This window comes from Paramisgurnus dabryanus, chromosome 13 (assembly GCF_030506205.2).
Source record: "Paramisgurnus dabryanus chromosome 13, PD_genome_1.1, whole genome shotgun sequence".
Taxonomy (NCBI): Eukaryota; Metazoa; Chordata; class Actinopteri; order Cypriniformes; family Cobitidae; genus Paramisgurnus; species Paramisgurnus dabryanus.
In genome coordinates this window covers 902779-930234 of record NC_133349.1, presented here as the reverse complement: position 1 = coordinate 930234, position 27456 = coordinate 902779, and the positions used below count along the sequence as shown (strand labels likewise).

The window sequence follows — 27456 nt, the reverse complement described above, 5'->3', positions numbered from 1 at the left end:
ACGGCAAAAAAATGCCTAAAAATGATTAATTGTAGCTGTTGAGTTGATTGTATCTTAAAGGAATCACAAGAATCTCAGCTTTTCCAAAGATATGTGACATATTGAACTTTTTGTTTTTGAGTTGTTGCATTTGATGAAGTTTTCTGTCAAATAATGCAGTGTTCGTCCCATGGTGCATTGGAACTTTATTGCAGATGAGTAAATGACAGGATTTTCAAATTTGGGTAAACTATTCCTTTCATTTTATTGTATGTATTTTATTTATATGTGTTTTATTTGCTGGGAGCCAGAATAATCCTATTAATAATTCTTAAAAGACTCTTAAAAGCAGTCTTGATTATTCTTTTGAGTGTTCGATATAAATATATCTAATTATCATTATATTATGACAATAACAGTGTTGTGGCTTTCAGTTCATGATTTTTTTAAGGATTTTTAACTTTGAGATGATCTATAAACTTGTGTACTCAATGTAAACAGTAAAAACTTTTAGCAACAGACAAACCCTTTCATCCACTAAACTTGACAGACAACTAATATGTATTATTTGCAATTTAATATTTGCTACCATACATTACTAACACTGCATGATTTTTATGTTGATGCATGCAGTGCTCTTCTATAGAGACTCAGTAAATCCAACACTAATCATCAGACAGCATCTCTTTAGTCTGTTCCTTAGATTTTTTCATAGCTTTCTTCAGTTTGTTCATCATAGGAAGGGAACCCTCGTATTTGTTGGTTTCGATAGCCCTGAGTTTCTCCTGGTAGTCCTCTGGTAATCCGTTCTGTTCTGCACCCATCACAATCACCTGAAACAACACAACACAGAAGATCAGATGTGCCGAATGCTTCAAATATAAGGGTTATTATAGCAGAAGAACAGTGTCCAATTTATACAGTCTCATGCATTGTAAATATTAATGAGAATTATTCCGGATGTTTTGACCGTGCTGTTGATCTATTGTCTGTCTCATACAGAGTAAAAGAGAGAAAAGTCCAGTAACAGAGTAAACAAACTCATCCTGTGTACAGAATGGCATTAAATTACTCATCTTACAGAGGCATGGTATGTTTGTTATATCATTTTCAGTTTGTAAATATATTTTAATAAAGTTTAAACTGATTGTACAAACATAAACCATTACTAAATGTTTTTACATAAAACATTTTCTTTAATATCATGCAGCCCTACCTGTTGTAAAACTTATGGCAAGAGTCTTATGGCAGAACTACTCTTCTTCAAAGGTCAGGTCTAAAAAATCTAAATATAATGCGAGCCAAACTTTTACCTTTATTTTTATATATATATGATATAACTTATGTAATTTTTGTTACTTTTTGTTATAGGTCATATATTAAACATGCATTTCGCCTTTTAATTACTGAAAACTCATATTTTAGTTTTTATTATCTTAAAAACAATTCCAGTTTAACCTTGCAAAAGCCAAATGTTAATAGTTCAACCATGAGCATTGCACAAAAAAGTGTAACTGTAAATAATCAACACATGTATTTTTGTATAGCACTAACTATATAACTGTTTATATACTTAGTTGTTTATAACGCTTTCACTTTCATAAATTGTTATATTTTAAGTATTCACAACATATATCCAGTTTTCTTCTAATGACTAAAATTGTACTTCACATTTCTGTTTAAATATTTTAAAGATATATAAACTAAACCGCCTTTTAGTTGTGCACTACTAGGGCTGCACGATAAATCACATGTGATATCACGCACATCTCGTCAGTAATGCCGGTTCCTTGATTAGTATTAAATCGCCAACAGCTGCTTTCAGATGGCGCGACATTAACTGCACAGAGCTGTAGTTCACTGACAAGCTGGGCCATATTGCAGGGTATACGTACGCGATAATTATTGCGAAATTGCCCCGATTGTCAGTGAACTACGGCTCTTTGCAGTTAATGCCGCTCCACTTGAAAGCAGCGAATGGTGATTTAATACTAATCAAGGAACCGGCATTACTGACGAGATGTGTGTGACAATCACATGCGATTTATCGTGCAGCCCTATGCACTACATTCAGACTCGACTGTCAGAGTTCACCCCCTAGTGGCAGTTGTAATGAAATTACAGTTAAATCGTAAATCCTTGTCAACATGGGAGAGAAGCTCATTCCAGGCCAAAAGCCTTCATTTGATAAATATATTTATACTTAATAATTTACTTATCAGTAATCAATCGTCTGTAAAGGATTCAAGGTGTTTTCGCACAAGTTTTTTTATGCATCCAAAGCTCAAATTGAATCCGAAATTACACACTCGCAGATGATTGGCACACCACGCTGCCCCTTTCCGACTCTCCTTCAGGTTTATCGGCCATCATTTATCATGTACCGTAAACTAGTAACCACGCTGATTTTAAATCAGACAAAGATGAACGGAGGGCCGGATAAAGATGTTTGGGGGGGCATGGATTTTCCCCGCAGGTGGCCAGTTGACTAGCCCTGACTTATGGCATTATACCTTGTTAATCATGATTATAACATCTGTACACACATTTAAATTTGTCTGTCTCTCACTTGCAGTGTTTGTAAATTGTTAAGGCATGTTAGAGGATTTTACCTCCAGATACTGCGGTGAAGGAGGAGCATACACGCAGCTGTTCATGATGTAAGTCCGACAGCTGAGATCCTGGTCAATGGTGGAGACGGACACATCCATCGGGCTATACATTCCCATTTTAACACTCTCCTGACTGCAAACACAGAGAAACATCCATCGGGTGTAAGCAGTGATTTCTGGTTTTATAAGTTAAGTTTGCCTCTTACCTGTCTAAAGACTCCATATCTGATATATTCATCCTCCACACCACTCCCCACACCTCATCCCCCGGGCTGCGTTCAATAGTCGCTACACCTCCCTGCCAGCGTTGGCTCGCCACACCTTTGTGGTTTCCAAAGGCCAGTTTATAGTCCTAAGAAATGTAGATGTTTAGCTATGTCAGACATCAAGAGTAGTTCGATGAACAGACAGACAGACGGACAGACAGATAAAGAGGAGGAAGAAGAATGATGACCTCATACCTTTAGCTTGGCCACACAGTATACAATTGCTGATGGATTCCTGAGCTGTAGACGCTCCTTGAGAAGGTTACTTCCATAGGCAAAGTACAGGAAGGTGGATGCATTCATTTGATCTGTGCTGTTGTTCATGTCTGAGACTTCAGTGGGCAGAGGGTCTGTGAGGATGAGGAGGGACAGGGTGAGAGGAGGAAGAGGGACAGATCACTGTGGAATCACCAGAACTAATGGTGTGACCGAGGTTAACAACATCTCTTTGATAGATCCGTTCAACAACACTCCATTGTTATGCAAATCCATTGTGTCCCGAACTGCAGTGAAGCTGGACTGCATTCATGTGAAACCTATCACACCACGGGCAAGAACTTTCCCAAACTCAACCAAAGACCCTCTAGTAGAGGCGGCTCAATGTTAAAAGACTTTTTTGTATGGTAGGTTTATTTCACAAAGAAGAAAAATACTAAGAAAAATAGTTTCTAAGTCCTGATCAGCCCAGAGAGTTCATGTTAGATGTCAATTATAGACAAACTTCAGGGCACAGACCATTGAAATACAACTGCTGGACAGCAATGTGTCCATAAAATAACCATCCATTAAAAAAACGAATCAAAATGACAACACAAGAAGAGAACTACAGTAGAGTTCTGTGTTAAACTCAACTTCCCTTAATCTCTTCCTGTTTCATCACTTCCTCATCCTCTTTAGTGCTCTTTAAGAAACATAAAATATTTTATTTGAAAACACTCTTTTGTGTGTTGACCTAAGGTTAGACTTTTGTCATTTTGGAGCATTTCTCAGATCAGAAATTTATTTCAAAACGCTTTGTTCAACATTCTCTTTTTTTTTGACAAATGCTGTGATAAAATCATAAAGTGGATGTACAATTGTCTGCTGTTTGCTACATTTTCAATTGCTTATGTCATTTTTATCAAAATACATTACACTGGTTTCTGTTGAATAGTCTTACACCTCAAAACATAGAAATTTAGATTAAAATTTAGAACAAACATTTAGAAATTAGATAATTGCATAAGTATGGAAGCCCATTTCCAACACATAAGAAAAAAATCATGCTCCGGTAAATCATAATTATGAGATAAAAGTCAATATATGACTTTTTTGGGCAGTTTCCAGGACAGGGATTATCTTAAACCAGGACTAGGCCTAAGTTTAATTATGAAATATAACTAGTTTTAACCAACATGCCTTACTAAAAACATTACTTGTGTGCATTTTAAGGCAAAACCAAGGGCACTATGTATTTAATGATATGTCAGTGCAAGTTGTTTTCAGTTTGGACAGCTCTTACATTTATTTGAGACTAGGACTAGTCTAATCCCTGTCCGGGAAACCATAAAGTTTGACTTTTAATCTCATGTCAACTTTTAAACTCACAATTATTACTTTTTACCTCATAATTTCGATATTTAATCTCATAATGTCAATTTTTAAGGTCACAAGTTTTACTTTTTACCTCATAATTTCGATTTTTAATCTCATAATGTCAACTTTTAAACTCACAATTATTACTTTTTACCTCAAAATTTCGATATTTAATCTCATAATGTCAGTTTTTAAGGTCACAATTTTTACTTTTTACCTCATAATTTCGATATTTAATCTCATAATGTCAATTTTTAAGGTCACAATTTTTACTTTTTACCTCAAAATTTCGATTTTTAATCTCATAATGTCAACTTTTAAACTCACCTCATAATTTCGATATTTAATCTCATAATGTCAATTTTTAAGATCACAATTTTTACTTTTTACCTCATAATTTCGATTTTTAATCTCATAATGTCAACTTTTAAACTCACAATTATTACTTTTTACCTCATAATTTCGATATTTAATCTCATAATGTCAATTTTTAAGGTCACAATTTTTACTTTTTACCTCAAAATTTCGATTTTTAATCTCATAATGTCAACTTTTAAACTCACCTCATAATTTCGATATTTAATCTCATAATGTCAGTTTTTAAGGTCACAATTTTTACTTTTTTCCTCATAATTTCGACTTTAAATCTCATAATGTCAACGTTTCAGGTCATAATTTTTACTTTTTACCTCATAATTTTTATTTTTAATCTCATAATGTCAATGTTTAATGTCATAATTTTTACTTTTTACCTCATAACGTCAATTTTTAAGGTCACAATTTTTACCTTTTACCTCATAATTTTGACTTTTAATCTCATAATGTCAACAATTAAGGTCATAATTTTTACTTTTTACCTCATAAACTTTTACTTTTTATCTCATAAAGTCGACTTTTAAGGTCACAATTTTTACCTCATAATTTTGATTTTTAATCTCATAGGGGGGGTTCCCAGACAGGGATTATCTTAAACCAGGACTAGTCCTTAGTTTAATTAGGAAATATATATAGTTTGAACAAACATGCCTTACTAAAAACATTACTTGTGTGCATTTTGAGGCAAAACATAATTTTGCGTTTTAATCTCATAATGTCTACTTTATTTTCATAATTTCGATTTTTAAACTCATAATTATGACTTTTTATCTCATAATTTTGACTTTTAAGGTCACAATGTTTACTTTTATCTAGGGGTGGCACAGTTCACAAAACCCTCGGTTCGGTTCGTATCACGGTTCTATGGTCACGGTTCACGGTTCAGTACGGTTCTTGTTGTTATTTTTTCTTTAAATTTTTAACACTCCAGAAATGTATTATCTTATTAATGTATTAATTATCCATAATTAAGGATACAGTATTAAAAAAAGTTATATCATGTAATCAGGGCATGAAATTAACACCCGACCACGCGCCAAATGCGGGTGGATTTTGCAATTGGCGGGTAACACTGTCAATCTACCAGCCACATTGGCGGGTAGCCAATGCGAATCAGTGATGTGCGGGTCATTGTACCCACTCCCGACCGACATTTTCAACTAACCCGCCCCGCCCGCAATTGTTCAAAATAGTTTTTAAACTCGACCGACTGACCGCGGCCTGAATATCATAAAAATATTTTTTGGATGACTCGTAACCGGCACCCGCTCATTTCTTATCAACCTGTGCATATCACTGATGCAAATTGAGTGATTCATTGAGAGGATGCGACTGCTTCGCAACATTCATGCGATTGGAAAGAAGATGAGGCACTTCTCTGACTACGTTTGGATGTGCGAGTAAGTATTAAACTGTTGGTGAGATGGGAAGAGATTAATGCTGACATAGGCTACGATATAATCACAGTTGCACAGATGTGTAGAGCTGCTGTGACGGATCAGAGCTCTTGATGTGTAAACTTTAGAGAGAGTTGCGCTACTGTGTCTTATACTGTAGTACATTAACATACATTTTGCGAATAGAGTAATGAAAAACAACGTATGTGCGGCGTTTATGTGCGCAGTTTGTGCCCCCTCTGTCTCTGTGTGCGTGCGCGGGTTTAAGGGGACTCAATAGGGCACATCAGAGTGACGCATTCCTAAAAGCATGCGTACATAAAATCTTTCTGCTCTTGACAGGGCACATATAAACAAAATGATCTCAACAGTATTCATTTTCTAATAAAACATTTCTTTATGTCTTAAGTGTAGGTATAGAGTGTCAAAAACCAGTCTGTGCTGGTCTTAAAGAGACAGTAACCTCAAATAACCTACTTAAGTCTGTGTCATTAATGTTAATCAAACAACCTAAGACAAAGAGAAATTCACTTTTGTAGCTCTGAAAAAAAAAATATTTAATTCATACAATAAAGACAGTGTTATAATTCACTATTCGGGCAAAAAAAAAACTGGCTGGTAAAAAGTCTCTGTGGCAGGTGGATTTCTAAATCCACCTGCCACAGTGGCTGGTGGTCAAAAAAGTTAACTTCAGGCCCTGCATGTAATCATGCACAAACTGAATTTGACTTTAAGCACATTGGACCATCTCTGAGGAAAGCCAGATGAGATTTTGATAGAGCAAGAGGGAAGACATTGATGATTTCAACATGCTTTTCATTTAATTGGCAAAAAAGAGAATGTGTATTGCCATCTACATGAACTTTATGTGCATTTTTAGCACACAAAGATAACTTGCATTTATTAAAATGCCAACTTCAGTGTAGCTCTTAGGTTTATCACTGAGAGGCTGCTTTAATACTGAGAGTATATGTGGACGAGAGAGAAACATAACCTTTACACCTGTAATATTTAAATCCGTCTCTTTTGTCCACTTTTGACCACATCTGATTACTTTGAGGGGCAATTTCTGAAATAAGATCGCGCAACTTTCACACGCTAGCAAAATGAAACTACGCGGAAATCAGCCGCTTTAATTTTATCAATGAAAGGCTAAAAATAGCGCTGAATATGAAAAGATGTAAAAAATTGTTGTCAGTACCTCAGATTAGATAAATGGTCGGAGAGAAGGCGATCTCCTGTGGCTGTTGGAGCATATTCAACCCATAGACTGCAGTTCTATCTATTGTTCTATTTCCGCTGTCATCATAAGTAACATGAAATAAAAATATGTTTCCACACACCAAACTTATACGACGCTGGCGCATCCTCCAACTGCGGGCAGACTTCCTTTTCTCTCCCACTTGCCATTTCTACACGTAACATAACCCGCAGTACTTATACTCCAAACCAGTCACCTCTTCTTTCACGCGAAAGGGAAACACGCTATCTGAGGTCACATACAGGGCATGAGACTACATTGCGCATGCCATGAACCGTTGAACCGTGCGGTACACACGCGCTCCGAACCGAGACAAGCGAACCGAACGGTTCGGATTTTTTTCATGGACCGTGCCACCCCTACTTTTATCTCATAATTTCAATTTTTGAGTTCACATTTTTTACTTTTAATCTCATAATTATGACTTACCAGAGCATGATTTTTTTTCTTATGTGGTGTAAATAGGCTTCCATACATAAATCATGACATGCAGAACGGTTTACCTTTTGTCATCATCTGTTTTTCCTTTTTTTTGATCAACTGAATTGATCAATTGGTGAAGGGGAATGAATGTGTGAAGTGTTAGATAAGTCATTCTTAGTGATTCTTTGTTACATTGTGAGGAAAGATATTTGTTGTGATGAGGATGAGAATCTGCCTGCCTGACAGCCTGGGACATCAGGATGTCCATCAAGAGAAAATTTTGAGTTGAGATTTGAATTTTTTTACAATGAACCTTTCTAGTTTTTATATTTTGGATTAGTACTATAAAATGTAATTTATTCAATACCACAATATGTGTAACTTTTTTTACAGAAAAAATAAAGGTGTAAATGTGAACTCCTTGTAACCAGTCAATCTACCATCAATATTTCACATACACTAATGAGTAACTTCATACTGTTGAAAGTGAAAAAGTGCAGCCATGTTTATTTACAATCATCATTATCAAAACTGTAGCCGTAAAGTTCACATCAGAAAATAAAGACACCTATAATTGTGTACTTGTGTTATATTGACAACATGCTAAACATTTTGACTGTCTTGTTCATGGGAATGACATACTGTGTGTTCACTGACATAAAAAATACTTTTGAAAAATGAAGTAAGGATTTTGAACAAGTTCTTGATGCTGTGCAGTTTGTACAAATTGTTCTAAGAAATGTACTTTATTTATTTTTAATTATTTTGCCAATTTTAAGAGTAGTTTGTGATATGCTCCAAAGCGATTGAGAAATATTAATTGATAGTTTAGACTATAAATTATGATTTTGATCTGTACTCATTCATGCTTCTTGACAACAGTCTACAGTTAAACTAATAACTACTGAATGTCTTTTGGAAGCAGAGTTTTTTATTATTATTAAAAGTACTGTTTGTTAAACTTATCTGTCTATTGTCATTTTGTTACAACTCTTTAATAAAAGCAATGTATGACGTTTGAAAAGCACTGAAGACAAAAGAAAAGAATGTTAATGAATGTACTCTTTCAACAAATGTAGCTTATCTGTATCATTTGTGTAACTGAACTTTAAACCTTACAAAGTTATTGGCGCTGTGACAACTAACCCCGGTGTTCCACATTCACGCAGCAGCGACTGTACAATAAGTCTGAAGGTCATGAGGCCAACTGAACCGATTTTATACTTACATTGTGCTGTGTGAACGGATACCGGGTCGGTCTGTCATACTGTTATACCGCGCGAATAATAATTGCGGGAAAACGACATGCTGATCCATCCGTTCGGTCACATTCTGTTCTCTACACTTACTCATAAGGTAAAATAAAATAAAATAAACAATTCGATTGGTTTATTACGTTATTTAATGTTAATTCTAACAAAACATTCCTGTGTGGTGGACATCGCCATCTTTGATTCTATAGGTCACGGTTACTATAGTGACAGACGTTATTTTCAGCTATCGCGAGAACAGAACTGACAGCGCTCGTGCTCGTCCCGCCGCTGCTGTCACTGATGTACGGATGGATGAGTACCGAAGTTCATTTGTTTCTATTCCTGTTGCTGAATATCTGATCAAACAAGAAAGATCACTTACCTGCAGAACACAGAAGTAAAAGTCCGATCAGACTGACGCCAATGATAAACAGTTGCATTATTGCGGACATTGTTTCTGTACGACGATTCAAACTGATGTGAGAGAGAGAGATAAGAACCAGAGGCTTTTACCCACAGAGCCTGAGGGGTGGATCTTTAATCCCGTTTACCCACAGGAGGGGTGGATCTTTACACCCGTTTGCTCTCAGAACTGTTACCCAAGGTAAAAATGTAAAGGTAAAGCTTTTTTGGACGGTCAGTGTAAATAACATTGAAAGTTTCTGTCACTGATATTTTACGGTTTGGTAGGTTAAAGCAAAGCTTTACTGTAGCAATTCAGATTACACTACAGTCATTTATTTTGTTAATATAACAACTGTATTAAAATAAACTACTGTATGTTATTAGTGCTATTATAGATTAAACGCATTGATTCATCCCTTCAGATCGTTGCTGTCCCAATAGATGGCACTGTTCCCGTATGGCAGAAAAAGATGAATATAATTTTTTAATTACATTTGTATATTTCTAAATATAAAAAATGAGTTTCATCTGTTGAATGGCCACTATGAAAATTAGTGGTTTTGTAAACAAAGCATCAATATGATTTCTATTAGTTTTATTATTTATGTTGTTTTTATTTTCAGCTTCACAGACACAATGCCAACAGTCCATCACAAGTGCTTCAGGAAGAGCCAGACCCTGGATTTAAAGTCTGTCAGGTTAGTAACACTGAAATATTTATATATATATATATATATATATATATATATATATATATATATATATATATATATATATATATATATATATATATATATATATATATAATTTATATAAACCGTATGAGTTTTGTTTAAGTCACTCATAGTAACCAGGTAACTTTATCAAGTATCAGAGCTTTGTATATTCCACTTTTTTTTTTTTGCAAATCTTTATTTTTGGCAAACAGAAACCCTGACAACATTAACTTACATTTTTGCAAATTTCATCAGTTTTCTCTATACTCAATTACAAATATTAATTAATATTAATATTATGCTTGCAACTGTTTTATAAAAACAGTAATCACATTTAATGGTTGATTTTTAGTCAGATGGATCTTTTCTGCTTTTGACTGAATAAAACCTTCACACATAGTCAAAAGTCTGTCTACTTAAGACAAAAAATGGTTTGATTCTTGGCCAAAATTAACGATCTTTATTTGTTGTAAATAAGCATCTGTAAAGTTTGTTCAATACATTACAGTCTAAAGGTTCACACTGTCCCAACAAACACTAACTTAGCTTTGGCATTTGTGTTGACTTGAGCATTGGTTGAGTTCCCTACATTAACTAACCTCATGACCTTCAGATTAACACTTGCATGATGATAGTGTGATATGTAGATAAATGTCAGCCATACAGTATGTTACAGCCTATGAATTAATTAGTTAGTTGTTATGTACCTATCTTTAGAGGCATGACACAATCTATATTTGTTTGTTAATGTGGAAAGACACGTTTAAAAAACTGTTCCTCAGTGTTGGGGGGGTCTGGCATAAAGCATAATAATATAAATTTTGGGGTCCCCTGGTTTTTATTCAAATTAAAATACTGCATGAATTTAAAATTCTCTTGCTGTGCTGCCATAAAGCAAAACTTTCCATTATTTGTCCCAATTTCGCAATAAACTCATCCAAAAGATTTCTGTCTAAAATAAATGTAATCTCTCAAGTGCATCTCATGCTGTTTTCTGGAGGAATTGACAGATTGTTAGATTTAGATTTAGGACTGGGTTAGGGGCTTTACAAGTGTCTTAAACTATTATTTCACACTAATTTGAGGGATAAAAACAGCAAAAAATATAAATATTTCTCTGGCCAAAATATGGTTTAAATATATGCTAAATACATTTCAAATTTTGCTATAAATATGGCAAAAAAATCCTGGCCAAAATATAGAAGTTTATAAAGTATATTTTTACATAATATATACTTTTAACATTTTCAAACCTTTTTTGTTTATAGGTTTATAACATAGATTTTTTTGCCAGTGCGATGTGAATATAAATGCTTTCAGATATATTTATTTTTTAAATATATTTTTGAAAATATAAAAAATGGCTATATAGCACCAAGCAAGCTTATAGCATAAGATATGGTTTTATATAGCACAGTAGGGTTCTACACAGATTCTACACAGGTACTACATAGGTACTATATGGCACTTTAAATGGTTCCCCAATGATTTTGAACCAGTGAACCACTTTTAGTGCTACTTTAGCACAATTTGTTTTAAAAGTGTATGGGTGGGGTTTAAGTTAATGGTAATTTGGGGTTTCTTTAATTAAAACGTTGATCCAGGACCAACAAAAATGTTGATTCATGATCAAATCTTACTTTGTGAAAACACTATAACCCTTAATGACGTGGGGTGGTTTGCCCGGGGGCTTAGCTATCGGACCTCGTCCAATGAAACTGACATAGTGATCAAATCTATAGCACCAAAATAGTTGCATTGATAAAAAATATGTCAAATTCATAAATGTAATGCAATATAAATATAAACTGTACTGGTACTGTACAGTAGATGTCACAGGGTTACCTCATCCAGGAACCTGGGAGTGATCACTGACGACCAGCTGAGCTTCACTGATCACATTGCTAACACTGCTTAATCTCGTAAAGTAGATCTGTCTTGTACAACACCAATAAAATTAGAGCATTCCTGTTGGGGAACGCTACACAAATCCTCATCCAGGCTTTAGTCCTAAGCCGACTGGACTATTGTAATGCTCTCCTGGCTGACCTTCCAGCCTCCACCGTCAGACCTCTACAAATGATCCAGAATGCAGCGGCTGAAAAAAGCACGTCCCTCCCCACCCCTTTTCATTAGTTTACATAGGCTTTGTATAGCTGCCCACATCAAGTTTAATGCTTGAAAATAGTAATATCAAAATATCATTTTTATTAGTAGGAACATGGTTGTGGTAGAGGGCCCAACTTCATATTCTTTCATAGGGCCCAAATATTTCTAGTGGCAGCCCTGCCTACATACAGCCAAGGACACCTTGCAGCCCTATACATAAATACACTAATCCTTCATACACGCCCATCAGATGCTGCTTATGGTGCCATTTGAATTCCTATGGAGATGATGTACAGATGAGTTTAGGCTGCGCTTCTACAAAAAAAACTTTATGCAAGTTACATAAACACGAATGCTCCTAATGCATCGTAGCATGCAGTCCTGTTGAACGTACTTTACATATGGTTGTGGTAACAAAACTCCAGTGAAAGTGATATTGCTTCTATTAACCAAAGCATGTCTGAGCTAAAACATCTTCCAGTTAAATATCTTAACACATATCAGTGCCATTGTTTTTCTCAATATGCACACCAGGGTTGTTTTCTGTAAGGTATGTTTGTCCTGGAATAATCGAAACCCTGTCTGCCCCATAGTGAGTTAAATTAACTTGAACTAACTTGCTCAGCAGAATTCTGTTTCTTCAGCTTGGCAGTAGTTGACCTAAACTGTACTTAACATGCGTAGAGAGTTTCTGCTCTTGTTTGTACTCCAGCTCCCATTGAGTGGCTTCACAGTCAATTCTCCATCTGTTTATAAAAACCTTCTCGGACTCTTCTAGAATAATTATTGTGTTGTGCATCTGCTGTAAGCATTGCGTGTCCTCACTACAGGACTCATAATAGTTAAACAGCGCCGGCAACAGCAACATCCTGAAACAAACAAACACATGCTTTTGGGTGATCGGTCAGTGGGATGCATGGAAAAACAAGTTTGCACACAATTATACAGCTGTGACCTCTACATCTGCTCACAGTGAACACCAATAAAACAACTATCAGATGACCTACAGCTAAACTCAGTTTATATAATCAGTACCTAGCATGAGAGAATCACACACCTGTCTAGAGAAAATCATAATAAATAATATTTGTTTTTTGAAGAGCAGTCTCTTCTCCATTTGTTGGGTAGATTATTCTCATTTGAAACCTTAAATACATTTTTTGAGAAATTATATTAAAATCCATTGTCATGACTGGGAAACAGGAATCAGGACGCAAGTGCAGGGTTCACCATGAAATAAATAACATTTAATATAAAATGAACAGAAACAAAACACGAGGAGTAAAACAGCAACACAGGAACATCCAATACAGAGAACAACAGGAACAGACGTGGAATGGCGACAATGACAATGATCCGGCGACAGGTGAGAAACAGACAGCAGTATAAATACACAACACTTAACAGGGAACAGGTGTGATGAATCAGTCCGTGAATTGTCCAGGTGACGTAATCGGAGACACAAACAAAACATGACACGGATAACTGTGACATCCATACAATTGGAATTGCTCAAAACATAATAGAAAATTTGAAGTGCATTGTCAGATGTTGAAAATAAATCTCCACAGCTTAGTTAATAATAGTAACTTTTACATGAAACTAGTTGTTTAAAAACAAAGGATGTCGTTTCCAAGCACGGTTTGACATCTTCACTTAAAGGGTTAATGGTGGTTTGTGGTTCACAGAGATGTTAAGGGTGTGTGTGACCTTCATGGTCAAGAACACATGGGTGTTTATTTAGCTATGAGTGTTCAACACCAATCCAATAAATGATGATACTTTACTGTATGTGTTATTAATGTACACTGAGTCAACAGGCAAACCAGTTAACATCTTACAGTAAAACTGCTGGATGAGTTACAAACAAATAGAGATTAAAAGAGAAATCAGGTTTATTGATTGTAAACAATAACAGTGATTTTTGCCTTAACATAACAAATAATAAATCAGCTCCGTGTTTCTAAGAATGTCAGTAAAAGTGAATGTGATAATCTGTGTGTCGAGGAGATGAAAGACGTCAAACATTCACCTAAATGACATAAGTGCAGCCAATAACAGTATGAGTTCCTCCCCCAGACGTTTACTGGAGTGCTGCCACTTCACAAGATTTACACAGCCGTCTTTACATTCACTAAACTCGCTGGAAATATTCCCACAATCTCCGCTTCAGTTGGGATTTGATCTCTGCTGACTCTTCCGATTGAGCGGACAGGACTTTATCACCATGACCAAAGAATCCCGTCCGTCCTGGGACAGTCCCGTGCAGTTTGTCCTGGCTTGTGTGTCCTATGCAGTCGGTCTTGGGAATGTCTGGCGTTTTCCATACCTCTGCCAAATGCATGGGGGAGGTACGATCATTCATTCTTTCTCTTTTCTTATTTAAACTGTCCTTTTATACAACAAACCTGAAGACACAAACTTCACAACTATAACAACAGCAAATAAAAAGTGCTTACTAACTAACACTTTATTTTATTTGTGTATTTCACAATAGACGTTGATGTTATTAATGCTGCTTTATATAAATCAATTCTTTTTGTCATGCTGTTTGTTTTGCATTACATTCATACTAGTTTTTATTCTTCATCTTGGCCATTATTTATTTTTGAGACTTTATTAATAGTCAGAACATCCAAATCTATAAAAATAATAAAAACTACAGTCACACATACAACAATAAACAATATTCAATATTGTTTAGTGTATCATTTCTTAGTAAAGCTATTATACAGAAAACACAAACCAGGTTTATTATTGTTAATGAACTCCTATCAGTTTTACTAAAAAGTTTTCTATTTTTTCTGTGGTATTGATGATGAGGGCATGACATCGTCTAATGTTTTTATTGGATTCAATAAAACCAGATTAATCTTTTCTCTGGTTATGCATTCAGTGCGCGTCTTTAACAACTGGAATGAATAACAATTGATAAATGTTTCATTTACTTTTGAAGAAAGAGATCAAAGTGCAGATGTAAATGAAGGAATGTATGCCGTGTCAGAGACTGTTGATCTACAGGATTCTACTGTGGCCAAGAAGTCATGGAATTTCTGGAATATCATGGAATTTTAAAAGGTCTTTTCCAGACATTGAAAGTCAGGGAATTTTATTTTTTGTGATTTTAAAATATTTATCAAAATAAAATCCGCTTGTGACATTGTGACGTAAGGAATACCATTTCCGGGTCCAAGCCTCCAATTTAAAAATCTGTTTCTTGGCACTGTTTATTCATTTCACACATTAAAGCTACATTTTTATTAGGGCTGGGCATAGATTAATCTAGATTAATCTCATACAAAATAAAAGTATTTTTTTGCATAATATATGAGTTTATGATGTGTGTAAATATTATGTATATTTATACACACACACATACATGTATATAAATTTAAGAAATGTTTTATTTAAATATAGTTTTTTATATATATAATTTAGAATATATAAATAAATATATATACACATGTAAATGTTTCTTAAATAAATACATGAATGTGTGTGTCTGTATTTATACATACATAATAATTACACACAGCACACAAACTCATATGTTATGCAAAAAATGACTTTTATTTTGTATGAGATTAATCTAGATTAATCTATGCCCAGCCCTAATTTTATAAACTCACGGTGTACACTACATTATTCAGGCTCACAGCATCCCAGATATAGATCATGGAAATTTCGCTTTTTCGTCAGTGAAAGTCAGGGAATTTGACTAAAAGTTGGAACCCTGATCTAACATTTCTTCATTATAAAGATGATCTTGTGAGTCAATGTCATTTATTGTTTGATTTATTTATCTAAATGTGATTCAAGGTGGATTTCTGATTCCTTATCTGTTGATGTTGGTTTTGGAGGGAATTCCTCTCTTCTGTATGGAGTTGGCGATCGGTCAGAGGATGCGTCAGGGCAGCATTGGGGCGTGGACGGCCATCAGCCCGTATCTGGGTGGACTGGGTGAGCGTCCTGCGGGTCTTCTTTACCACCTTACATTCTCTACTAGATAATTAATGGAAGGTAATAAAGTTGTTATCTGCCCATGACAGGCTTTGCCAGCGTTGTGGCATCACTTTACTTATGTCTGTACTACAACATCATCAATGCCTGGAGCTTTTGGTATCTCTTTCATTCATTTCAGGTTAGAGTTAATGTACATCAATAGTCTGGCTGATGTTGCTGTGATGTGAATGGACTTACAGATGCATAATAAACTGGCACTGGATTAAACTTTGTGGATACGATGCATTTAGACATACAGTATGATAATATTCATTGTGTATGTGTTGTGTTTGTGTAGTCAGTGTTGCCCTGGTCCCAGTGTCCCATCAACATAAACCAGACCGGATATCTGGAGGAATGTGAAGTGTCTTCATCCACAGAGTATTTCTTTTACCGCGAGACTCTGAACATCTCCTCCTCTATAGATGAGAACGGTGGGATTCATATGGGACTGGCGCTCTGTCTCCTGCTGGCGTGGGTCATAGTTTTTCTCTTCATCGTCCGTGGGGTCAAGTCCACAGGAATGGTAAGATCAGCACCCCAATCACTGTGATCAGAAATCACATCTGTGCTTTGACAAGTTAACATTAATGCCACAGTAATTCATCAAATCTACACATATCTGTTATTATAAATCATATCTTCAGTGGATACACCAAAAGAAATATGACCAAAAGTTGATAATCAAATGGGCCATTCCACCGAATCGTGCCATTTGCATGTTTTAACTCATCAAAATTAAAGTTTATTTGTTTATCACTAAATCTAATAACACATATTTTGCTTTTCAAAATGAGTATCGGTCAGTCTCAGATAACTAGTTTATTTTTTAATATTGTTTGTTAATGGAGGATGGAGGCATTTTGGTAACAGTACTGTTTTAGCATAGTTTTCACAGTCATAGCATCAATATCATAAAATATACAGAAAAGAAAATGAGAAATGTAACTTTTGATCTTCTTAACATGGCCTTCAGAAGATCCAGATGATGTCACTTCCTCTTAAAAATGTGACTCCTTTGTGATATTTCTAGATTTTCGGAGAGGGGAATGTGATGGGTAAATGAAATCCTGGGATATGACTAAAACTTGCATTTTATAAGATATTATGACTTTTTCAATGCTAAAAAGCACTAAAAAAACATATTTAAAGCAAAGATGGGATATGGACCCACACAAAAATGCAAAAAATAAACAAATTTGCAGAATTCTATGACCTCTCATATACGGGTAAGTTTCTTAAAAAATACCAAATTTTGAGCAAAATCTGAAATAATTGCATTTTTGTAAAGGACTTTTGTTAGAGATCAGATTCAGAACGAAGATCAAGTTGTTGAATTAGTTGATGTGTCAGTTTTTTATAAATTGGGTAAGAGTCACCTAGTGGATAATAGCGGAATTACAGATAACAATAAAAACTTGTGAGGAAAGCGTCATTAGCAGGAAAATGTTTTCTCTTAATTGAGGAGATAACTCATCAGTGTTGGGAAAGAGTTAATAAAGTCGCGTACCTTCGATATAGATTTTAGAGAAGAATTTCACAGATTATTACAATGCATTCTTTGGCACCTTTAAAGGTAAAGTATAGACAGAGAGAAAAATGCTGTTTTTCAGTGTTCTAGGTAGTTTTTATTAATGTTTTAAATTATATTGTTTACATTGTTGTTAGATTAACATGCAGGAGACTTTGCTTAATAATAAAATGTATTCTAGAGTTAGTTTTCTTGCATTTTTATACATACACAGATTTGGTGGAATGGCCCAAATAATAATTCACAGTTACATACGCAGTGTCAAATTATATCAGTTCTCGAAATGAAGAAAGCAAGTTTTTTATCAACATTCTTGAACTTTGATAGTCAACTTATAAACGTATAGGAATAACCTTGTATTTATTATAAATCAGTCTTGTATTATCTTTTCTGTATATTTAAATATGATTTTTTTTAGGTTGTGTATTTTACAGCTACATTTCCGTATGTAGTTCTCATCATATATCTGATTCGTGGGATCACTCTTCACGGGGCCTGGAACGGAGTCAAATACATGTTTACACCTAAAGTATGTTTGTGTTTAAACAACAAAGATTTCCTTTATTCCCATTACCTCTGTCTTTATTATTAAATGTGTGTGTATGTTTGTGTGTGTGTGTGTGTATGTTTGTGTGTGTGTGTGTGTGTGTGTGTGTGTGTGTGTGTTCAGTTGGAGCAGTTAGCCAATCCTCAGGCTTGGATTAATGCGGCCACACAGATCTTCTTCTCTCTGGGTTTGGGTTTTGGTTCTCTGATCGCGTTTGCCAGCTATAATCATCAGAATAATAACTTTGAGAGGCAGGCGGTGGTTGTGTCTCTGATCAACAGCGGCACTTCAGTGTTTGCAAGTGTTGTCACGTTCGCCATCTACGGATTTAAAGCCACGTTTAACTATGAAAGCTGTTTGGAAAGGTAAGACGCTCACATATAAATTTACGTATTTGTACTGTTTGATTTGAATAACTATACTCATATAAATCTGTCATATGAACGATTTGTAGGGAATGAAAGCCATAGATTGTCAGCTTTACCGACTGAACTCTTTTGCTGTTTGTTCAGGACGAGATTGTTACTGTTGAACACATTTGATCTGTCTGAGAGTGAGATCACCGCTGATAATGTGAGCGTCTGGATCTCTTTACTGAATCACACCAGACCTGAGGAGTTTGCAGCTATCGCTTCAAAAATAGAAAACTGTAATCTGGAGTCTGAACTGGACACGGTAAAGTCTCGCTTTTATTCACATCACTGTTAGTCTCACAGAAACATCATTAGATATCAAAGTCTGACTCAAAGTCACTGGTCTCTGTTTGTTTAATGGTCTGACATGTGGCTAAACTAAACTATGGAACAAATACCTTGTTAAAATTACAAATGTTTTGGTTTCCTAAAGACGAGGGGAGACATCAATCATGGATTGGACTCTGTTGTTATTGATTCTTTACCGAGTTTAGTTTGTTTTTATGAAAGCTATTTGTTTGTACTGCTGAAACCATTAGGGTGGCTATACGTGCCATTTTCACCAGACTGATCCTGGTCATGATTTCGGGTGCATCCTCTGGAAGTCGCATTGGTTGACCGCATACGTCATTGAGGTTCTTACATTTCAGTTAAATACATTATAAAATTAAGATATATTTCTCTTAAGACATACAGTCATTGTAGTTTCATTCTTACCTTGAAATGTAACGGTTGCTTAAAACCTGAAATATTAAACCTCGATGACGATGCACCCAAAATCTTGGCCAAGATGTGTCCAGCGAAAATGAAACCGTCTATAAGTCTCTTTGAATAAAATGTATGAATGTATCTCTCTTTCTCTGTCTGTAGGCGGTTGAGGGCACAGGTTTGGCCTTTATTGTGTACAGTGAGGCCATTAAGAACATGCCCGTGTCTCAGATCTGGTCTGTCCTCTACTTCATCATGTTACTGTTGTTAGGAATGGGAAGCATGCTGGGTAACGTCACAGCCATCATCACCCCGCTGGGTGACCTTAAGTTCCTGTCAAAGAGATTCAGCAATGAGACCATCAACGGTCAGAAGACAACCAAAATATCTGCTGTCACATTTAGGCCTTTTCATTACTGATCTCAAACCTTAAAGCAATGTTGATTTATTTGCTCTGACATGATTATAAAGGTGATTTATTTACTATTTAATCAAAGAAATCAATGTCATTTCAACTAAATAGCAAGTGAAGTTTGATTGATAAGAAATGAAATAATGCATATGTAGTTTGGTTTGTTTGACAGGTGTGGTGTGTCTTGTCTGTCTTCTGCTGGGTTTTGGCTTCACCACGCGCTCAGGCAGTTACTGGTTCACTATATTTAATGATTACGGAGCGACGCTGTCTCTGCTCTTCATCGTTTTCTTTGAAGTCATCAGCGTCTGCTGTGTCTATGGAATTAAAAGGTAAAAAGTGAACATGTGATGATAAAAATGCAGTATGAAGTTAAAACAACTTGGTTTTGCTAGTCAATTCAACCTACTATTTTAAGTGTTGGCTTGTGAAAAGTTGACATAACTTATAAAAACTAATTTTTTCAAATTTAAGTAACAAAAATATATGTTGTTTTGACAAAAAATGCTGCATTTTATATTAGACATCCGCACAACAATTACTAACCAGCAGTGTTGAGCTACTGTAGTTACTCAGTAATAAATTAAACTACTAGTTACATAACTTTTCCATTACATACAAAAAATTGGTAAATGCATCATTTTTGCAGTCTGTGAATCCATGAAAGTAAATAAAGAGCAGAACTGGCTCAAAGTATTTTTTAACCCTGGAGAACCCAATAAGATTTTGGGTAGCAGCAATTAACAGTGACCAAATTTGACCCCGTGGGTTCTCCAAGGTTAAACAACGTGTAATGTAATTTAATAAAGCAGTAACTAAAATCTGTACCAGGCCTCATGCAGGTGGAACCGACCAAACAACCGAATACCAGGGAAAGTAATATTATTACAGTAAGTTACTGCCCAACACTGCAACAAGTGACTCAAGCTTTCACCTGAATAACAACAGATATGAGACGTTTTTTCTTAATTAGTCAATAAGAAACACCTTTCTTATGAAACACATTTATCAACAATCAAATAATCACAAGTTAACATTAAAACAAAGAAGGGCATGCCTAGATAAACCAATAGAAGACCATGTATCAGGAAGAAGATAATGATTAACCAGATCAAAAGCCTTTGAAAGATCAATAAAAATAACACCAGTAGCTTGGCCTTTGTCAAAAGATGAGAAAACTTCATTTAAAAAGAGCAATAGTAGAAGATCAAATCAGACTGAAATGGTGATAGAATATTCAGTAAACTCGTATAGGAAGAGAAATATAAGTTTATCCAAAATTTTCATAACAGATCAAATAATGGAAATCAGATGATAATTGTTCATATCAAAGATTGATGGAATAACTTAAGCAAATTTCTATATAGAGGGACCAGAACAAGTTGACAAAAACAAATTAAATTAATAAATATACATACACAAATTAGGGATGCTTAACGATTAATCGTGATTAATCGTTAGCAGAATAAAAGTTTTTGTTTACATCATATATGTGTGTGAACTGTGTATAAGAACTTTGTATAAATAAATGTACACACATGCATGTATATGTTTTAGAAATGTTTACATGTGTATATACATTTGTATATTTATGTATAATTTATATTATATATAAATATAAATACTTAATATATATAAAAAAATTCTTAAAATTATACATGAATGTGTTCATATTTATATATATATATATACACTCTAAAAAATGCTGGGTTGTTTTTAACCCAGTGCACGGTCACTATTGGACAGAACACACTGCCGGGTTAAAATGACCCAACTACTGGGTTATTTTAACCCAACTGCTGGGTTGTTTCAACATGGTTGATTGACAATAACCCAGCAATTGGGTTAAAACAACCCAGCAGTTGGGTCATTTTAACCCGGCAGTGTGTTCTGTCCAATAGTGACCGTGCCCTGGGTTAAAAACAACCCAGCATTTTTTAGAGTGTACATATTTATTATACACCGTTTACACACATATGTGATGTAAACAAAAACTTTTATTCTGCTAACGATTAATCGCGATTAATTGTTTAGCATCCCTAACACAAATACAAAACAGAAAGATTAGAATTTATCCCAGTCTAACATGTTCCTCTCAATACATTTTTAACATAAATGAAGTCAACAAGTTATAATCTATTATTTTGTAGAACATTTTAAATCTTCCAAAGCAAAATGTCCTTTTATAATGATTTATTGTAAGTTGTGCGCTAGCATTGATAATCTTCTGGACTTTAAATCCTCATAACAGAGTTCCAGTGTTTCTTGTAATCTCTTCTGAATGTGTGTCTAATACCTTTCATTCTTACTCTTAAATAACCCACAGACATTACACTTTTATTATGTAGATATTATTTTTATGTCATTAATCTTGACGTTTGAGTTGAGTTTATTAATCATGTTTATTATCTCACAGTCCTGATGAATGATCCATGTTCATCTTAATGTCCGATTGTTGTTCTTCACAGGTTTGAAAAAGACTTTGAGGATATGTTGGGCCATCGGCCGAACTGGTACTGGAGAGTGATGTGGGCAGTGGTGAGCCCGGTTCTCCTCATCGGCCTCTTCATCTTTTACATCATCAACTACATCCAGGGCGGGACACCCACCTATCAGGCCTGGGACAAAGATCTAGTGAGTCATGTTTGGTTTGAAATGTCATGTTGTGTACTGTAAAAAATCCTTGTTGCACTTAAATGTTTAAGTTTAAAGAACTTCATTTCGACTTTTTTGACTAGTTAGAAGTTGCTATAAATAATAAAAATAAAGTTGTAATAACTTAAGCGCATTCAACTTTATTTTTTTATTTATACTAAATCTTCACTAGTCAAGAATGTTGAAATGACTTGTTATTTCAAGTTGTTAAAACTTAAACATTTAAGTAAATACAAGGATTTTTTTTAGGTATACTCTTAACTGGATCAGAGATTATTGAGTTGTTTTAGTTGATGATTCTTTAGTCTTTCATGTTGTGAATTTTTTTTGAGTTCTGAGTCTTCACACTGGATACAAGCATCATTTAAAAGAGAAATAATCCCATGAATGTTGATCTTCTGTAGGGTAAATCAGTGATGAAGGAATATCCTCCGTATGGTCAGGCGTTCATAGCTCTGCTTCTGTTGTCTGCTGTAAGCTGCGTCCCTCTGGTGGCTCTTTATGAACTCTGTAAGAGAAAACGGCGAGGACAGCCGATCCGTGAGCGTCAGATCATCACTACAGTCTCATCTGGACTTTAACCTGATTCAGATCAACTGCTGTCTAACACTAATCACAAAATATATTTGTGTTCATCAGTCCGTAAGTGCTGTGTATATTTAGAAACATAGAAACATATTGTACGTGTTTTTATCAATGTAAATGTTTAAAAAACACCTTAATAACATGATAAGAAAAATCTAACTTGCATCCAGTAACATTAACAGAGATATAAGAGTTTATTCTTGATGGCACTCTTTCCCCGCCAGCGTTTAAAAAAAGTTGCCAGCAGGCACCAGCATTTTTTTTTATTTTTTTAATGTCTTACAGAACATTTTCTTCTTTAAATATATAAACATATGTCAAGTGATTCAAATATTGAATCTAGATTAATCGCATGACTGTCATGAGTTAACTCGCGAATAATCACACATTTTTATCTGTTCTAAATTTCCCTTAACACTTTTCAAGTTTTTAATCCTTGAATCAACATGGGCATGGACAGATGCTTCATGCAAATATATGCCTGTTTACATTTTCAACAGAACCATCAGACATTGTTTCTATATATTGTTTTCTTTCCAAAGACCCGTTTCTTTCTCATTTCTGTTTGCTGCTGCATCATTTGAGACTCATGCTGGTAAATTGAGTTGAAATGAGTACATTTTCACAAATGAGTTATTTATATTTTGACATTCTCTATTAAAAAACAATGATTTGTTGAAATCTGACAAAACATGCTGAGCTACAGCTTTTTGAAGGTGACAGAGTCAGCAAAGTTCATTTTGAGCAAAATACAAAATTACCACAAAAATTACCACATCCATACCTTAAAATCACTGTAAAACTAATAGATTTAGCACACACAAAGTCAAAAACAATATTAATATATGTTCGGCTTTTTTCTTTCTTTTATTGTTTGATTGACATTGAGACCGACCGCTTTAAGATCTACTGTAATGCAAGGATCTAATATAATCTTACACATCAGATCCCCAACAGTTAACCAAACATTCACTCAGTGACTTCTCTTCTGAGGGGCACAAATTCAAAATCTATTTTTTTGTACCATGTGTCTCATGCCTCTTGTCAAAATATGTGCCTGCTGCACACGTGTCGAGAGGATTAATGATAAAAGATACACTCACGTTCACAAAATACTCCCAAGACACTAACTTAACACTAAACTCTGATTATACATGAGATTAAGGGAGTATCTGGCAAACCTGTGCGTCTTTTTTATCATAACCCAGGCACTTATTTTGACATCACGTGTGATGCACATAAGTTTACATGATGCCCTGAACACATATTTTGAAATGATGAACCACACACATGACGAGCTAAAAACATGTCATAACGCGCTTCGCATCGTGCACCCTCCAAAAAGAAGTCACCGGCCGCTGCTGCATTCACTTAAGACATAACAGATTATATTTGTGTGAATTCTTGTCAAAACAGATATTTTAAAACTATAATTCTGTCTATGTATGCATATATCGAGGTTACACTCCTGTGTGCATGCTTCAGATGTGTCAGTCAGCGTGAGGAAGATCATGATCATTATTGAGTCTTATCACTCTTAATAAACATCAATCAGGGGCCGAACTTTATCTCTCTTAACATCAATCAGGTCCCGAACATTATCTCTCTTTGTAACTAATTTAACATTAAACAATTCCCGAACTTTATCTCTCTTAAAGGGGCAGTTTGCCGGATAGGGATTAGATTAATCCTAGATTAAAATACATTTAAGAGCCGTCCAAACTGAAAACAACTTGCACTGACATATCTTAAAATACACCAGTGCCCTTTTGCTTAAAATGCGATCAAATAATGTTTTTAGAAAGGTGTGTTTGTTAAAACTAGTTATATTTCATAATAAAACTAAGGCCTAGTCCTTAAAAGCTGAGATAATTGTATTTTTGTAAAGGACTTCTGTTAGGGATCAGATTCAGAGCGATGATCAAAACATACACAGAGTTTTTACTGTTTTTGGATCAGTGGATGCTTTTGTGTTTTATAAGTTGAGAAACAGCGCCACCTATGGATAATAGAGGAAACAAAGATTGCCGTAAAAACTCGTCATTGGCAGCGAAGCGTTTTCTCTTGACAATGAACTCATTAACTCATCAATAGCAGGAAAAGAGTTAAAAGCAACTAAAGCTATAAACTGTAAGTGATGATATCTTACTGTGGCCAAAAAAATAGAAAGAATATCTAAGAATATATAAGGTATACATGAACATGCACAAGCATTGATGTAAACTATGTGTAAATAACTTCATACTGAGGTTCACTTATTGTTGTAGTAGGAATGTAAGTCTTGTTTGTACTATATAGCTTTAATCACAACATTTTATCTTCATATCATACACCATACATACAAACCACTGGATTAAGAACTGGGTTCTCATTTATAAAATGCTGCTTAAAAATCGTCCTACATTTGAACGTAAGTGTGATTCATAAAATGCACGTACCCCTTTCTTTCAGATGGGAAATCTATAAATCACCAAGGTTCTTCAACTTTTGCGCAGCGCTTGTCAGTGTTTAAAGCCTTTTCGAGCAGCAAGAATGACCCTGACATTATGCTAAGCACTTTTCCACATTGAAGAGTTTTTTTAAAATATGAACTTTGCAGTGGATTTTTGTATGCACACTTTACGATCAAATCTCTGCGTACGCATGCTTTATAAATGAGACCCCTGGACTTTTATGATTTGTCATTCAATCGTGAGATCAGTTTTGTTGTTGTTTTATGTACCTTTTTCTCTTTTTTTATATTAACAACTGTGAAACATTTCAGGTAATAACAGTCTTAAAAATTTATGAAAATTCAGGATAAATAAAAATGCTTTACTGCTTGTAAACTTTGTGTACTAAGATAAAAGATTGAGCGCTCCCATCACATTAGATAAAAGAGTCTGCTAGATGAATAGATGTAAACACAGATGCATCACTGTTAAATTTACCATGTTGTTAATAAAATCAACTTGTCTAATCTAAATTTCAGAAACAGAAATCAGATCGGATGTCTGATTTTTATTGAACTTTCATATGTTCAAAAATATATTTTCAAAAAAATAAAAGTTTGTATAAAATGTATATGTATGAATAAAATTATAATTATATTTTTGCAGTTGAAAATATATTACATTTTTATCTTTTCAAACATGTTATGCTATGTTTACAGGTTTGTAACATACAAAGTTTTTCTCCCAAAGTATAAATCTTTCAAAAATATTATTTTTTTTAAATATATTTCAAAATATACAAAAATTGCCAAAAAATATGTGTGCTAAAATATATTTCTAAATAGGTTTTAAAAGTAAATATATTTTAAAGCATTTATATTAACGTTGCATTGAAAGAAAAAAAATTAACTTAAATATATATATTCAAGTGCAAAAATATATTTATACCATTACATTTTATACATACTTATACATTGTATAAAAACCTTTATATTTTGGCAAGGAAAAATATACTTTTTTTGTCATATAGAAATGTATTTGTTGCCCCTGAAATACATTTTGAATATGTAATATATGAAGGTTAAAACTAACATTCAAAAATATATTTAATTAAACTTTACCTTCTACAACATGTACAATTATTTGAATTGATAAATTACCAAACAACTTTTTTAAGACAAAACTTAAAATAGTATATTGAATTGACTTGTTGTTTTAACTTCATGCTGTAGTGTATTTTCTGGTCATCAAGTCCTCACAGAGAAATGTTTTAATTGAACCGTAATGTGTTCATCTCATGCTTCATTACAGCTTGTTTCTTCATTAGCTTTGGCTAATCTGATGTGACATTTTAATCCTGTTTGTTCAATTTAATCTGAGCTCTATGGCACAAAAACAAGTGTGTTATAAAATGAGGTTCAAGCACTACAGCAAACATGTTTCTGTCAATCTAAACCAAATCGAGAGAAACACATGTACTGATTTACTGTCTGAAACTCCGAAACAACACTGAAACTTTGACATTCAAAATCATTGACATTTGGAAATATAGCTAGTTTAAGAATTTTAAATAAAAACAACAAACATTACAAAAAATTCAAACAAAAACATTTTGTACTATGTCTAAGACATTAAGTATGGAAGTCCTGAAGCGCACTGTAAAAAAACTTGAAAAAATTGTTCAAGTTCTTCCTTTTCCGAGACTAAGTCCTAAGATTATTTTCCCTCTTTCGAAATATGTTTTTTTCTTCTTGCTTAAAATATTTTTTTTCTCTTTTAAAATGTTTTTTTTTCTCTTTC

General features: G+C 34.3%; 2 protein-coding genes across 3 annotated transcripts; one reads left to right on the top strand and one right to left on the bottom strand.

The window, feature by feature from the left end:
* Nucleotides 1-539: 539 nt before the first annotated feature.
* Nucleotides 540-9681, bottom strand: ggctb (gamma-glutamylcyclotransferase b). The gene is made up of 5 exons (XM_065270519.2): nucleotides 9524-9681; nucleotides 3053-3207; nucleotides 2798-2943; nucleotides 2592-2724; nucleotides 540-812 (listed from the first exon to the last, which is right to left on the bottom strand). The coding sequence occupies exons 1-5, from the start codon at nucleotides 9591-9593 to the stop codon at nucleotides 645-647; spliced, it is 672 nt and encodes a 223-aa protein (XP_065126591.1). The 5' UTR covers nucleotides 9594-9681; the 3' UTR covers nucleotides 540-644.
* On the top strand, nucleotides 9634-24192 carry LOC135752137 (sodium- and chloride-dependent transporter XTRP3-like). Of its 2 annotated transcripts, XM_065270518.1 has the most exons (12): nucleotides 9634-9759; nucleotides 10170-10244; nucleotides 16191-16331; nucleotides 16421-16512; nucleotides 16672-16899; nucleotides 18323-18433; nucleotides 18575-18816; nucleotides 18964-19126; nucleotides 19735-19939; nucleotides 20157-20316; nucleotides 22453-22618; nucleotides 23044-24192. In XM_065270518.1, exons 3-12 carry the CDS (start codon nucleotides 16217-16219, stop codon nucleotides 23218-23220), a joined length of 1659 nt encoding a protein of 552 aa, XP_065126590.1. In that variant the 5' UTR covers nucleotides 9634-9759; nucleotides 10170-10244; nucleotides 16191-16216; the 3' UTR covers nucleotides 23221-24192. The 2 variants fall into 2 exon arrangements, with proteins under 2 accessions (XP_065126590.1, XP_065126589.1); XM_065270517.2 differs by lacking the exons at nucleotides 9634-9759; nucleotides 10170-10244 and adding an exon at nucleotides 14209-14722.
* Nucleotides 24193-27456: the final 3264 nt, after the last annotated feature.

Coding starts and splice junctions, on each gene's coding strand:
- ggctb (XM_065270519.2), bottom strand. CDS start 9,593: ATGTCCGCAATAATGCAACTGTTTATCATTGGCGTCAGTCTGATCGGA. Junction 2,725..2,797: donor GATATGGAGTCTTTAGACAG/GTAAGAGGCAAA, acceptor CTGTGTTTGCAG/TCAGGAGAGTGTTAAAATGG. Junction 813..2,591: donor CTTCACCGCAGTATCTGGAG/GTAAAATCCTCT, acceptor GTGTTGTTTCAG/GTGATTGTGATGGGTGCAGA.
- LOC135752137 (XM_065270517.2), top strand. CDS start 14,599: ATGACCAAAGAATCCCGTCCGTCCTGGGACAGTCCCGTGCAGTTTGTC. Junction 16,513..16,671: donor ATCTCTTTCATTCATTTCAG/GTTAGAGTTAAT, acceptor GTGTTTGTGTAG/TCAGTGTTGCCCTGGTCCCA. Junction 19,127..19,734: donor TGGAGTCTGAACTGGACACG/GTAAAGTCTCGC, acceptor CTCTGTCTGTAG/GCGGTTGAGGGCACAGGTTT.